Source organism: Fundulus heteroclitus, unplaced genomic scaffold (assembly GCF_011125445.2).
Source record: "Fundulus heteroclitus isolate FHET01 unplaced genomic scaffold, MU-UCD_Fhet_4.1 scaffold_72, whole genome shotgun sequence".
NCBI lineage: Eukaryota > Metazoa > Chordata > Actinopteri > Cyprinodontiformes > Fundulidae > Fundulus > Fundulus heteroclitus.
This window is the reverse complement of record NW_023397165.1, coordinates 372,502-388,728: the sequence shown is the minus strand read 5'-3', so window position 1 is coordinate 388,728 and position 16,227 is coordinate 372,502. Positions and strand designations below refer to the sequence as shown.

The following is a 16,227-nucleotide window of genomic DNA, read 5'->3' as shown; positions in this document are numbered from 1 at the left end:
TAAACTAGGAAGGTTAAAAATATTATGTTTAGGGAAATTTAGACCGTTTTGTCATTATTTGTGACATAAAAAATAAAACATTTCATGTGGACTGCTTAAATGTGTGCAACGATCTTACTGAAAACAGGCTTTTGAAGATTCTTTTCAGCAGATTGCATCACTTTGACGAGATAATGTTCAGTACTTAGAGAGATTTAATTAGACATTAATTAAACTGAAAAACTGTTGGCGTGTCTTCACTAAGAAAAAATAATAATCTTATGAGTTAGAAGAAAACGCGTCTGTCAACACCAGTGAGGAGCAATTTGCAGCTACAGCATATGTGTAAGCTAAGATTAATTAATCTTTTTCTTTCTTTTTTTCCCCCTTGTTTTCTGCTCTGCTCAATGGCCAACTCTGCAGTTGCAAACATCCTTTGGAGAGAAGAAGGTAATACATTAGCAGTCGTGAGACATCTTTGTTTGAGAGTGCACTTGAAATTGTTGTAGGCTTGTTTTGCAGATTGGAGCGGTCTGCAGCAGCTGCTGCATATTTGCATGCGTTTGTTACTTCTAATATTTGTATTCAGATGACCAGGAAGCAAATACATAATTCTACAATTGTCTTTAGGTCAAAAAAAGTGATTCAATTCATGTAGACATAGTGTGGTGGCCATTAAGAAAACAGCTTTGTGGTTATTTGGTGAGGAACATTGCATCCTTAATTTTATAAATACCCTTTAACTGCTGCTGTAGAAATCAGTACACATTTTGATTTATACACCCTGTAAGGTCAGTTGAATGAGCCAAAGTAGGGCAATATTACCAAAAAAATTTAAATTAACTTAGCTGTCCTGGTTGCTGAATCTGCACGCATAAACCTTCCTAAGTTGACATGCTTCTATATGGAGTTCTTACTTTGAAGACATTCATTGTTTGAGAGATCCAGATGCACATCCATCTGAAAGTAGCCACATTTTTCCACATATGTCAGCTAAATGCATTTCATGTCAGTCTATAGATGTGAAGAAATAAGTCGATGATTGTGAATCATCTCGTACTTACTGTAATATCTATAAACCATGTGCATCGCTTATGATGTGCTTAATTTTGTATATTACATGTGTATGAAGGGTGTAGAAGTTACTGTGTTCAGACTAATTTACTTTTTTAATAAACTCACAATCTTGTTATTTTTTCCAATAGTGATTTACTAATTAAATCACTATTTAATTAAAGGTGGCTGATCTTTGTGGGCTCATGACAATAACGTTCTGAAAAAGGCTTAAGAGTGAACATTGTTTGCAACAAACACTCAAAGAGGCAAAGGATAAATATCTGGAGGAGCCCTCCATGTGAAGCATCTGTCCTGCTGTGGGCCTGTTTCTTTTCCAAACTCCCTTGGAACTTTGTTAAAGAGTGCATAGCAGGGGTGCCTAGGTCCAGTCTTAGAGATCTACCATCCTGCAACCTCTAGATGCATCCCTTCTCCAACACACTTGACTTTAAATGGCATACTTCCCTTGTCACAATGTCTTTCAGCTCTGCAGAGGCCTCGTAATGAGCCATTTATTTCAGTCGGCTTTGTTAGAGAAGGGACGCATCTAAAAGTTGCAAGGTGGTAGCTCTTAAAGACTGGACTTGGGCATCCTTGTTAAATGGCACTATTTACCAAGGATGGCAACAACTAAATTACATTTTTAAGGTGCATAATGCTAGTTTTCAACTTAAATATTTATTTTCATTACATGCCCTTACAATTGCCCAACATGTAAAATAAGTTATCCTATATGTACCACAGTTGCCTCTATGGGCTCCATTTGTCAGTTCATGAGAGAGTGGTTCGGGCGGGATCCTCTGGGCGTGTGCGTGAGTGACACGCTGCATGCTCTTGTTCGCCTGGCTACTATGTTGAGTCTCCGGCATAATGGATGCATTAGTGAGAGAACACGGGTTAGGTTCAATATTTATAACTTTCCTACCTCAGAGGACATCACGCTTCTAAACAAAAGACTTGTGCAGTCGCAGCGTTGAAAGCTATTCCTCTTCTTCCACGCACGTGCACAACACTGGTGTCATTTCAACTTGTCGCCAGAGGGGGCAGATGTCTGCAGAAATCCTTGAACTTAAGCTATGCTGCTTTAAGTTGCAATGTTCACACCAAAGAATCTTCCAATTAGTCCAAATCAATGTGTTACATCCTGGTTTAGCTAGATATTGCAACACATGTGCTACAAAATCACACGTTGAGAAAAGTGATGCTGATATTTACATAAAGCCATGCAGCTTTATATGCCATTTAAACACAAGGCTGATGTGTGACGCGGTGAAATTATGGTTCATTTGCTTTCTCGGGCCATGTGATGTATTAATTTAGGCCACTGTAGCAACATACGAGAAGTATATCCACAAGCAGAGAATTTGATCTTCGCTGTTACAATAGGGTCTAGACTTGTCTTTGACAGTACCCTTTGAAGGCTCTACACACTGTCCAAGCCTGTTAATATGATAGCTTGCTAACAGGAGTGTCCCTCAGGCAGACATAGAAATTGAAATGTCCATCACAAATGTCAGATATGACTAGAGTGCCATTTTGAGTCGCTCAGATTGTATTTGTTCTTTTTAAGGCGACATTTTTGACATTATTTTTTAGCTTTTCTTTCTTGTCCTTCTTTAGGGTTGAGTGTGGGAAACATGTTTTATGTGTTTTCTGATGAAGGCATCACAGTCCTTCAGCCCAGTGAATGTGAAATACGGCGACATATGAAGCGGACGGAGAGGATTGTCGCCACATACGTAAGTACATCTGGATGAGAAGTGCATCATGCAAATTATTCATCCTAATTGAACTTTTTCAATTTCTGTCACTTTACAACCGCAAGCACAAATGTGATTTATATAGATTTTATGTTACATGCCATCACAAAGTAGTGCATGGCATAAAAAAATATGATGGGATTTTGCATTAAGCCACAATTACTCTCATATCTTTAAATGAAATCCAATGCAACCAATTGTCAGAAGACACGCAGATCGTAAGTATCTCATCTGCCTGTGCATAATTTAATTTCAGTATACATCTAGCTAATCTGAGAAGGCCTCAGAGAGAATAGAGAACCTGCATAATATGAGTTACAGCAACATTTAATACCTCTTTGGGATTAATAAAGTTTTTTATTGACTTAAATTGAATCAAAAGCTAGTTTGACAACGTATTGGGGGTAAAACTTATACATACCAGTTTTTTTCTGTTTTCATTTTTTATATATATAAAAAAACAGATATTCTCTTCCCTTCAAGTCACAGTTATGTACTGCCTTATGCTGGTCTTATCGCATAAAACCCCAATAAAACAGATTGAAGTTGGTGGTTGGAGCGTGGCAAAATGTGAAGAAGTTTGGGAAGTATTAATACATTTGCAAGGCCCTATATGAAATAGAAAATGAGACAGCAAAAGAGAGATTCAGACTTGGGGTGTTCTTATAAACTGAATGATTTAAAAATCAGGTTTTATGTGAGAGGGAGAAAGTCATCACAATCTTATTGGTAAAGGGTCTTGTACACCTATAATAGAAAAAGATTGTGGAAATATAGCCAAGGCTCCAGATTCCCTTCTGCAAACGAACAGAATATTGATTCAATCTTAAGACTTTGTGTATTAAATTAGATCAGCCTCAACATTTTCTCCATCTTTCTGTTCACACATCTTTAAGCAATGGTTATCCAGGCCAGTCCAGGGATGACTTCTACTGTACACCTTCCTCCTGCTGTCAAAATGGGACTCTTTGCTTTGCTAAATATAATGGGATTATTTGTGTCCATTAGTCAATAGCTTCCAACAATACAGTGTATATAGTCCATCCTAAAGACCCTTGGGCTTTTAATCCACTGGATAACATCCATCTCCAAAAGCAAGAGCCTATAAAAGGTAAAGGTTTCTTGTTCCCTAGGGATTTGGGTTTTACAAGGGAGTGTAATTGTATTAAGGATCAGTAGTAACCCAATAAGCCATGTGTTAGCCAGTTCCTGCTGTAAACAGCTGTGTCTGTACTTTGTTGAGGCAGAGAGGATTTGGACACACTTGAATCCCATTGTTGGTGTGTGGTCCTGTTTCTCAGCGTTTGTTGGGTTAAAAAAACAGAAGTCCACTATAGTCTGAGTCTGTGGGTGAAAGGAGAAAAACAAAGGTGGGGCTGATTAAATCAGGGGGCTTATTGTGGGTCACATGGTTATGTTTCAAGTTAGAATTTGATCAAGGTTAGTGTTTTCCATTATGTTACGTTCATGACAGCTGCCTTAAATGAAAACAAAGTTGTGTATGGTACATTTAGGCTACGTTCACACTACAGGAAATGCGACCCAAATCCGATCTTTTTGCTCATATGCGACCCATAATGGTCATTTTCACGGCAGTGTGAACGGCCCAATTCCAATCTTTTCACTCCCTAAGAAAATCTGATTTGGGCCACTTCCATATCTGGTACTAATTCGGATACGTATCGGAGTTTTTTCCAAGCGTCAACAGTCTCTCCGGTCATGTCACATTTTATCTGTCTTTCACGTCACTCTCCTGTCTCTGAAAGGTAACTTCACCATGGTAAAACATGGTGACAATAACAGATTACTGATTTTTGATTATCATTACACATCCACACACTGCAGTAGCAGTTAGAGTTCCATAAAAGACCACTGTCAATAGCACTGCTTTCTTCTTACCTTATTTAGTCTTGCTATGATGTAGTCTTAATATTGTCGGCTCCCATTGTGCAACAGCTTTCTAATAATAGCAAGGAGAGACGCCGGCCGGTATCCACATTTTTTTTTTTTTTTAACAAAACTTTGTTGAACACTCTGAATTGAGTATCAAGACCTGCTGTGTGAACGTAGCTTTAGAGGTGATGTATGCCTAAGTGACAACCATAAAAGGAATGTTTGTGGCTCCAGGGTAGTTGTTAGTTGTGCCCAGGTCAGGATTTTAAATCTGTGTTTGAGCTTCTAAATAGATCAGACATGGTTTTAGGTAGGTTTTTAAGGTTCCAGTTATCAACTCACTGTGTTTATAGAAACCTTGTGGAAAACAAATTGGGATCAGATAAGAATATCCAAAGTATCATAAGTGCAAAATGTTAATTGATAGATTTTGGGATATTTCTGGTAAAAGTGAAATGGCTTTTAGCTGCTCCATCAATGTAAGCTTTTATTATGAACCGCAGATGTAAAGGTGTGTCCTTTATGCAGGAGAACATTTTTTATGTTTGTTTTAAGTTTTGGAAGGAAGGGTGTCATTCTGGATTAGCCTGTTTTAAAGGAATCAGATATTTAATTTGAAAATATAAAAACACAAGTCAGCCATAAGATATTAATAGTCTAATAATATTTTGTAAAAATGTTCTTCAAATAGACAATATAGATGGTGATGTCTGTGGATCTGTAGCAGTTATTGATAATGTTCCTCTTTATATATTATCAAAGGCTTTTTTTTCTTCAAGCACTTAGTTTGTGTGGCAGGATTTAGGATATTCTTTCAAAAGAAGACAGTGACAAGATACTAGTAACTAACTAGTAATGGTGAAGTTACCATTTGCTTATCTGCGCTAAAGGGTGATTTTACTGTGTTTAAATAGTCCGTAATGCATTTGATACCTTTTAGCTCACCATCTAAAAAACACTGATCAACAAAATCAAAGCAACACTTTTTAAATCAGATTAAAGCAGCAAGCCAATTAAGCGTCTTGTATATTGATCTGGTCAGTTCAGTAGCAGAGGAGGTTGCTTATCAATTCCAGATGTTTTGGTGTTAATGAAATTAATAAGTGCACCGAAAGGGGCAAAGATGCTGCTGCAAAACACAAAAATGTTTCCATGTTGAAATCACTGATTAATCTTATCTGACTGTTTTTTACTAGTTTTGGTTTTGCAAAGGGTCAGTATTACTACTGCTTAAAGTGATACCTGGGCTCTACAGAAGCTGCATAGGAAACACAGCTCCTCTAGGTAGGCACATTAATACCTGTTCTGGCCTTTACCAACCTTGGAGCACGTATAACTTTGGCTGAATAGCCCGGATCAAACAGGTTGATTTATTGGCAAGCAAAGTGTACCTTCATGAATTGCTGTCTGAACAATGTTTTGCTGTATCAATGTAGAACTCACTGACAACTCCATGTCGAAATATTTACATATATAGTCCTTATCCACTCTATTAATGCCAACTTTTGTGCTCCCTTGATTGCCTCTTGTAATCATTTCTGTTCTGCACTGTTTTTTTTTTTCCTCAGGAGGAGATGTGCCCTAAAGGTGAGGGGGTGTCACCCCAGCGCTGTGTGTGGTCTTCAGCAGTCAACGTCAGGGATAAATACATCTACGTGACCCAGCCCCTTCAGAGCAGACTACTAGTTGTCGATATTCAGGCCCAAAAAGTGGTTCAGGTGGGTGACGCAGCTACCAACTGCATCTGTAAAAACAGATCATAAAACTGGTTCATAACTAAAAGTTATTTAGTGACCTGTTTAATAACTTATTTGGTGAACTGTAAGAGGGAGTGAAAGGGACATGAAATATACATTTTTAAACAACCGCCTTTGGGCATTTTAACTATAAAGAAATGGCAGCTTAAAACTCTTGCTGTTAACATAAATGAGTCCCTAACAAGTTTCAAGTAGTTACTGCAATGATGATTTGTGTGTGCACCAATAAAAATGAGATTACACCGTTTATTCCAAACTAATTTTATAGTTATACAGTAAACATTTCAGTGATAAGAGGAAAAAAATGGAGATTACACAGTTAATCTCTTTAAGTCATGATGAAAAATTGCAGTCAACACTATTTATCATTTCCCTGTCAGCATGTCTATCAGCTCTGCAGAGGCTTAGTAACAAAGCAATTATATCATTTAGGCGTGTGGAAGAGCTGTTTATACACACAGACCATTTACTAATGAGGTGGCTCTGGAAGTCAGTTGGTTGCACTAGATGTATTTAGTGGCATCAGGACAAGGGGGGTTGGAAATACATGCACAGTGCACTTTATATGAAAAATTTCAATAAAATGCATAAAGGATGCACTACTTTCTGTTGGTTATCACATTGAATACACTGTAACAAGACAAAAATTGGAGAAGTTCATGGAGTATTAATGCTTTTTGCAATGCTTTTAAGATGCTATTGGTGCTGTACCCTGGTGCACCTTGACACTTGTCTTTAGCTTGTCCTTCGTTTAACCAAGAAGTCGGAAATTAAAGAAACACAAAATATTTATGTCATTATATAGTTCTTGTCTAGGCCACATGCAAGGTAAAATAAATCAAATCTACCTGAAGTGTTGGAAACAATATGCTGCCCAGGTGGGTGCTGGCTGCTTTGTCATTTATCTTGCCTGTAACGGCTGTTTAGAGACTGAATCCCTCAGGGCCCCTCCGAGGGTCAGCATCATTTATACTGAGGTGCAGGAAGAGAGGAAATTGGCCTAACTCAAGGCAAAGGAGGTGGAAGAGAAGAAAGGATATGAGCCCAAAGCCTGAGTAAGAGACAAAGGGAAAGAGAGACACCCCGCTGTGCAGGTAGCAGTGCAGAAATGTCATTATAAGCCTGTTAAATGGCCTTGTTATCCAAGTAGGAAAATAGGACTTAATGCAAGGAGGGATTATGGAACAAGTGGCCTGAAGGCACAGACATGTAAAAGATCGTCCACTCGTCCTTCCAGAAGGTTAGCACTCCCAGGCTGAGCCAGTAAACGCAAGCCATGCAGGTGCAATGTGTGACCATTTTTAGTTTTCGTTTTTTTTATTTAGAACAAATTGTGTATTTGTTTAATCTATTTACGATTTTGTGTTGTTTTTTTTTAAATAACCTTCACCTACCCCCACTTCTTTGAAGTATGATCAGACCAAACTGAAAATCATTTTAACAAATGTAAGATTGTGTCTTGATTACAATTACAAAACATAGAAATACTTTCAAATTCAAAGGTGAAGCGGAGTGCTGTGGCACATATGTGCATAAAGATGTTTTCCTGACACTTCGTTACAACCTTCATCATACTGTGACCCACCAGCTGCCCACTTTCCTGTTTTACTCCATCAAACACTGGAAAACCACTTTCCCATCCTTCATTGCCCTCTCTCTGTGCTCCTGCCCCGCCTCACTGGCCTCTGGCTGCAGAGGGTTAATGCATCCTCCATTCTTTTTCCACTGTCTTCTCCCTCACTGTTATCTCAAGGCACAATGGTCTTTAGAAGCAGAGAAGAGACAGCAAATTCCCTTATAGAGGATCCATCACCAGAAAAGTTTAAGGTTAGAAAACTAGCCATAAAAAAGAAAGAATATACTGATATTTAGAGATCAACTCATCAGACTTTTGTGGCCCATTTTTGGTAAAGGCTTGACTTTTTAAATTAGCTTTTCTCCCTGTGCTTCTGCAAACTTAATGTTATTTGCTGATCCATTAAATAGTCAACTTTGAGTCTGTACTCAGTGGTCAAAATGAGAATTGGGGTTGTCAGCAGGGCCTGGTACTAATCAGTATCGGACATCTACTAACTGGAAAAAGATCCAATTCTTTGAGTTTCTTTCAGGGCCCAGAAAGGTAAAAAATTGTTCTAATTACCAGATGATTTTTTGGGGTGCATCTCTAGTAGGATTTAATAATTTTAAAACGAGCAAGAGCATAGAAAAAAGTAAAACCTTATCCATAATATTTGTAATGAAACACAACCGAAAACTCAGAGTTTGAGATTTTGTATTAATATTCAGAGGAAGAGAAATTCCTCCTAAATCAATTTATGAACTGAGGAAACATGAGGCAAATTAGAGTGATTTTGGGTATATTTTCTTCTAAAACCTCTTAGTGGTCAAGTTTAGCTCTACTACCACTTCTAGTACGAACATAATTCAGCAAGAAAACAACTTTGACTTATTTTCTAGGAGAGCAGTCCTCCATCCTCATAAAGTTAGGTAAAAATGGCAAAAAGCGGATTATGTAGTCGCTTCAACAGTCTCCATTTCCTGTTCAAGACTGTCGAAGGTCAATGAGATGAACTCAGCAATAATCAATCACAATTTTGTTATTTTCCCCCTTTAACGCAGGTAAATATTCTGTAAAGCCTTCTAAAGATATGGTGCTCACCTAACGGATTATAGTGATCCTCTGAGCTACGCATTTGCATTTTTATTTCTGTTTTTCCAATGAATATTCTCAGGTGACCTCCAGGAGCTCATCTGACTCCAAATCTGCATTCATTATTCTGACGTCGCTCTGCTTGGAATTTCTGTTGCGTGTCTGCAGCTAATGCTCCTTACAACTTAATCTGTTCAACTCCGTTCACCCTCAGGATCATGAATGTAGGGCTTTTTTCGTTTATAAAAAATAAAGCTTAAAATGTGGTGATTCACTTGATTCATTAAAATCATATTTCTGGTGGTTTCTAAACAGAACAATTAGAAACACTGCAGTTGTTTTCACCCTTTCGAGCATTAACTGGCCTGAGCTTAAAGGAGCTATAAGTAAGATATTTACTGTAAAATCAACCTAAATCATTCTCCTAGAAGTTTTTATTTTATTTTTTGTTTTTATTGAGCAGTCTTGAACAAACAAAAAGGCATTTGTACATTTAAATTATCCATATACAAAATACTTAGAGTCATAGGTACAAGAAGGTAGAACAAAAAACAAAACAGAGGACAAAAAGAGGAAAAGTAAACAAAGAATGAAAGATCACTAAAATAATTTAAGTTACACGGCTACACTTCTCCTTGCTACCAGACTGTATTCCTTGATAATATCCAACCTAGAGGTACGGTCCAGATCCACTACAGTTCAGAGTGTAGCCCATGTTTACTTCCTGGTTCCTGAGCCAATCATGTGAGACCTCCCAGTCTTCCCAAAACAGAGCGCAGCATTTGGTATTTTATTTTGGCAAAAGAGCAGCAGCCTGCCAACATGGAAGCCAGTAAGAGACACAGATCAGAAATGGAACAGAATAAAACATCATATACCTATTCTGTGGAAGTAAAAATTCAGTGGAGTTTCACAGTCGCAAGACCGTTTGGTAAATGGCGGGTCTCCGTAAAAGGCACTGTGTATTTGTTCCGATTTTACCACTAGGTGTCATTATTACTTATTGTTCCTTTAACTATACACTGAGATATTTTGGCTTCATGTTTAGGTTTACCTGTTTTATATTTATACCTGCTTTATGAGGTAACAGCATTGTATAATAGATTTGTAGTTCTTAAGGGCTTCAACAAAAAACCTGCTATTCTTCATATAAACATGAGATGAGATGTCCCTTCGTATGGATCAGTGTTGTACAAGTTTGTTTTCAAAGTTCAGCACAAGCAGGTTAAAATTAAATAAATTAACGTACACTTTTCACTGCAAAATGCAAAGCAAAATTCACCATAATTCAAACATTTATCTGCTTTTGTTATGGTAAAAGTATTCTAAATGAACTGTTGGAGGATGACCTCATTAGCCGCTTTTCATAGTGATTGATTTGTCATACAGTATTTAAAAATAGATCTGTCTGTTTAATCACATGTACTTATCTTCTGTGCTTACATAAACTGCATAGATTTATTATACTCAAATTTTCAGTATATTTTTTATATATTAGTTTTTTGTCGGAAAGCAAACTTCAAGTCAGCAGGTTAAACTGTATTTGGGGAGTCGACACTTAGGATCATGAGCAACGCAAATCATGGACGATGTCTTCACACTTTTCGTTTGTACCACATAATTTCATCCCTGACTAGGTTTTGTCAAAATTTAAATGTTTCAGATAATCAAGCATTTTAATGGACTGAGACAATCTGAATAAATAAAGAAAGTTGTTTTCATGTGATATTCCCCCAGGACCAGTTTTTTGGATAGCTTTTGCACAATTAAACAAATGCAAGTCATCATTTCAAAACAGCATTTGTCTAATACTTAGATTTGTCTGATATGAAATATGCAAGTGGGCAAGAGCAAAAACTGGAGAACTTTATCGGGACAAAATTTTTTTATTGCACTGTACATGTTATACACCTAGATTTTTTTTATGCATACAGTGCTGTGAAAAATAGTTCTTCCCTTACAGATTTCTTTTTTAAATATTTCATAAACACACACACACACACACCTCAGACGTGGCTGAATTATAACATTTTTGAAAAAGGAGAAATGACCAAAACACCTCGCAGGTGTTAAAATCCGTTAAAGCGCAAAACCTCATTTTGTAGAAAGGTTCTTTCTTCTGCAAGTAGAGATTTACTCACTGAAGGCCTGAAGCATGTTCCCACAAGGTGCATGCAGAACCAAGACAGCAGGCAAAGCTGCATGCAAGATCCGTTTTTAATGGCTAGAGCCTGTAACCTTTAAAACAGGACAATGTAGCAAGAATTCTGCCTGAGTAAAATAAACAAACACTACCTAAGATTTTTATAATCTGAAGGATTTAGTCAAGAAAAGAAAAATATCTAGTAAAAAGAAGACGCATAGCTTAAATTTTAACTGAAGGTGCGTTCACATTGGCGCCATAATGTTGCCACTTTTGCTTGCTGTTGCTCGCCTGATATTATCGCTGGTCATTCGCACAGCAGGCGAGAGCAATCGCACAGCGAGCGACAAGCCACAAATACAGCAGTACAACGGCCCCTATCTACAGCCCTATCTACTGACGCTTTCACTTACCTGCCACTCCAGTCTCCTTACTCACTTTTCTCCGGACTTCTCTTGGTAGTAATAATTGGTTGTGTCATACAACTCAGGCCCACTGCAGACCGTCAGCTTGTCTTCCGTGTTAAATGAAATCAGCTTCATCTCCACTGCAGTCATTCACCCCACGTCACAGCCACATCTAGTTCCTGATTGGTTGCTGCAGTGTAACAAGACAGAAAAGTTCAGCTTTTTCCACTCCAGCAACTGTCGCTTCGCATTCATTGTAGGTGTCATGTCCCTTTTAGCTTCACTTTAATCACCAAAATCGCGTGATTTGCGTTGCTGGAATTGCCTCTGTGGCTTCACAAAGCGTCACGTTGCTCATGTGTACCACCTGTGCATAGGGATACCTTGTAAGTCTGACGCTTGGCCTGAAACAGTTGCGTTCAGTGTGAGCGCACCTTAAGAAAGGGGTAAGAAAAACCACCGCCAAATGTGATGTCAGTATGAAATTTCTGATTTAAACAGCAAAACGATAACTGTAGACAGGTGAGTTATACAGGACCTAGTGAAAACAAAAATTAGCCATTTGTTTTTTTCACCAGTGACAAATGGGTGAAAAATCCCATTACAACATGAGATGTACATGAAAACAGACCAATAAAACCAGGTCTTGTAAGTTCTTAGTCTGTCCGTTTCAATCATTTTCAACATATTGGTCCTTTTTACTGGCCCGCTGGCTCTCAGGCTGCAGTATTAAGGGCCTGGCCACAGCTTTACCTTTGCTCCCATTAGGCAGAAAACACACAAAGCGTCCACCTTCTCCTCAAACCATTCATAGGCACATGCTGAGTTGACACTTGGCTGACCAGAGCAGTGCAGAGGGCTGCACCTCCCATTACTGACAACAGAGCTCAGGGTCTCGCTCCACTGGTGAGGGTGTCAGCAGCTCCCCATCCGACTGGCCAGAAGCAGGGTAATGGATTGTGTTATTCCTCGTTGTTGACATTGCAGCAGATCTGAGGTAGAGTTTATTCCCCCACCTTGCCCATCGTATGCTCCTTTCCCTCTGTGTTCTTGCCTTTCCCTGCTCCCTCCTACATGTCTGTAGATTATAGTCTATTCTGTCTATTCTTGCTCCTGTTGCGTTTCAGACAGCATCATTAAAACCGCTCCAACAGCAACACCTTAGAAGTACAAGATACAGTATATACAGTACTTTTCTATTTCAGCACCTTCTCTGCTTTTCATGTCATTGTTTTCCTCATGCAGCAACTGCTGACTTTGTTAGTACGTATTTTGGTAAGGACAAGTCTGTTGTACATCCACAGTTCATGCAAAGTTTATCCTTGTTGATTGAGAGCTACTCTGAACTTGGAGTTCATCAGTGAGCTTCATCAGCATATCCCAAGCATTTCTCAGTTATCAATCGGTGCTATATCCAAAATTAAAGTGCCACTAATGACTGTTACAGTTCTGGTTATTAACTTGGATCACTGCCCCATGGTGCAGAAGAAATCATTGCTAACAGATGGTTTGAAAGTGGCTTGAGGACAAAATAAAAAGAATAACAAAGCAAGGAATTTTTAAAATGGTAACTTTTTGTTGCTACAGCTAAAGTCCTGACCAGCAGCTGGTCATATATATAAGATCTTTTGTATAAATGACAAGGTTTTTACATGCAAGTCGTACAATAAGAAAACAATTCAAAGCATTATGTAACTTGGATGTGTTGGAAATTAAACTGTAGGGGCGTGCTGGTAGCGCAGCGGGTAGCGCGACCCATGTATGGAGGCCTTAGTCCTCGACGCAGTTGACCCGGGTTCGACTCAGACCCGTGGTCCTTTGCCGCATGTCTCTCCCCCTCTTCCACCCCCCTTCCTGTCAGCCTACTGTGTTAAAAAGCGAGCCACTACAGCCGCGGAAAATCTCCAAAAAAAAAAAACCAAAGAAAGGAAACTGCATTGGATACTTTTTGAAGCCATTGTTCACCTTAAACCTCCTGTTAAGAGAACTGTAAGACCTTCCTGTTAGTAATATAAAAAATATAAATCTATAGTTCACTATTAGTTTACTATTTATATTAGTTTCTGTTTTAGATAAGTGGTTGTTCCTCCTTAGTATCTATCTATTGCTCAGTGGCTCATTATGGGAAATGGTGATCTTGGGGAAAGCCTAAAAATACTTCTCAAAGCTCAAAGCCAACTTCATATTTCATGCTCCTGATCCACTGTGTCAAACCTTGACATTATAGTAGTATATCAACATTTTCTGTATCTAAAAATTGCTCTGTGATAGTTTGGGTGAGTAGCCCTGATACTAAACAATGGATTTCCGCGCAGAAAAAAGGTCAGCTTTTAAATATTTACCATAGCTTACAGTCTTAATTTGGAGTGTGTTGCCACAGGTTGTGGCATATAAAAGAAGTCAAAAGTCTAATAGGGTAAAATTCATTGCAAAAGTATTTACACCTTACCGTATACTGGAAGGACAGCACAGATTCACAGCTCAGCTGGGAGAATCAGCAAAACAGAATGATTAGTTGTTAAGTCCACACATCTGGCGTTTCTAGAAGGCCAGATGTGTGGAGATTGATGGGAAGACAGATGGAGCCTAAATACTGTGTAATCCTGGAAGAATGCTGGACTAGATGCTGCAAATGACTTGAGACTAGGTTTGAGGTTCCCCTTCAGCAGGACAAAAGCTAGAGCTACAATCCAATGTCTAAGATCAAAGCATTTTCATGGCCCAGTCAATGTCCTGACCTAAGTCTGGTTAAGAAGGTGTGGTAAGACTTTATGCTTCCAGCTGCTCCACAGCTAATATGTGTCAGTTTGAGGCATTTAGAAAAGCATGGGCACTTTTAGTTTAAAGTACTGACTCAGGAGCGCTCAATACAAAAGCACTCTACACTTTGCTGATAACATTTTAAATCACAGTTAAGACGTTATGTTGGTCTATGAAATAAAATACCAGTAAAATGCACTCAAGTCTGTGGTTGTAATGTGCCAAAATGGTAAAAAAAAAAAAATTAATAACAATGGGGTGACTGTTGCGAGACAGTATGTTCAGAACCAAAATTTCTAATTTGCAGGTGAATTATCTCAACTATTGTGATAGGTCATTTTTAAACTTAGTTTTGACTGTAATTAGTTCTCTGCATCTTGTTTTTTCCTCTTTAGTCCAAAGATTTTTATTGTACCTTCTGTCACACTCTGGTTTTGTCTTCTAGGCTGTAGCAACAGATCCATTTCCTGTGAAGATGCTATACGACAAGTCTCATGACCAGGTGTGGATTCTTACATGGGGGGACATGGACAAAAGCCACCCAACACTCCAGGTGAGTGTGAATGATACATATATTTATACACTGCACTGAATGCTTACGTGTCAGTCATGTTGTCGGTGTAATTTTATAATGCTTGGTTTGGAACATATCATTCATTGTTGAAGCGCGATTGCTGCCTCATTTTTAAACCTGTTCATCGTTTTACACAAAAACAGCTAGAAACAAATAACCTGTTATTGTTTTATATCTACACAAAGTTTTGTATTGTGTAGTTTTCCAAGCAGCTATGATATTCCTGGGAGGTTACAGTCTAAGATGTGGGCAGCTTAGAGTGAAGAAACTGCGTTTGATAACTAATTGAGCTCAGTTGTCTTCTTCCATTCATGTTTATGTGATTTAAGCGTGATGCGTTTCCAGCAACTAAACAACATATGTTTTAGAGCAGTTACCAAGGCAGGAAAACAGTTCACAGCTGCAGCCTTCTTGCCTTGTGCCTCGTGTCCCTTCGGACCACTGATGTTGGAGGCTTCACCAATGAGAAATGATCACAGGTGTGGCTGTATTTAATCCACCTCGGGGGACTGAGTCAGATGAGGGAAGAGAGTAAGGAAGCAGAGGGTCGATGAGGTGGAAGGGAGTGGAGCTGGTGCTTGAGGGAGAGGTGTGATGGTGTTGTTTTATGGAGCCAGGACGGGAGTCTTCTGTTTGCTTATGTAACAGGGGATGCTTCCATGACTAAAGCAACCAAGGGAGCTTATTGTAATCTCTGAAACAAACACAAACATGCGCATTGTTCTGGGACGCCTCACTGAAGGGAGGGGATCCTATTATAGTCGAGTGAGGTGTTGTGCTCAGTCTTTGTGGTTTGGGATTGTTCTGCCTCCGTTTGTTTGTAACAAATGTGCAGAGGTGATATGCAATCAAATTTATTATGTTTCTGTTTGAATGAACAATTAGAAATGAGTGATTCATTCTGGATTCTGCTTAAGTGATTTTTTTTTTCCAGCACAGCTGTTGGTTTTCAGCAGTACAGGTGTATGAATTTGTAGTATGCATCGCAGTTACAGATGCAGGCAAATTTGTTTGCACCGTTAATAGAGATGTGTAAAAAGCGTTAAAACACATTCCCTTTATTGCAGTGAAATATATTTGGAAGTTTGAAATGCTTTAATCTAGTAAAAAAAAACTCCTTGTTAAATATTTGTGTCATAATATAGATATTTAATAAAGTCACTGCTTATTCACACCCCTGCGGTCAATACTTTGTATAACCATCTTTGGCCAACTGGACAGTGTTTAGTCTTCTAGTTTAGCATTTAG

The 16,227-nt window shown here is 38.5% G+C and overlaps 1 protein-coding gene across 1 annotated transcript in view; it reads left to right on the top strand.

Moving 5' to 3' along the window:
• Positions 1–16,227, top strand: part of LOC118556365 (follistatin-related protein 4-like) — a 53,057-nt gene that overhangs the window by 17,121 nt on the left and 19,709 nt on the right. Inside the window, exons 3-6 of the mRNA XM_036134025.1 lie at positions 403–429; positions 2,656–2,774; positions 6,257–6,406; positions 14,851–14,958. Of these exons, the coding sequence (XP_035989918.1) occupies positions 403–429; positions 2,656–2,774; positions 6,257–6,406; positions 14,851–14,958 (404 nt within the window). The remainder of the gene's footprint in view (positions 1–402; positions 430–2,655; positions 2,775–6,256; positions 6,407–14,850; positions 14,959–16,227) is intronic.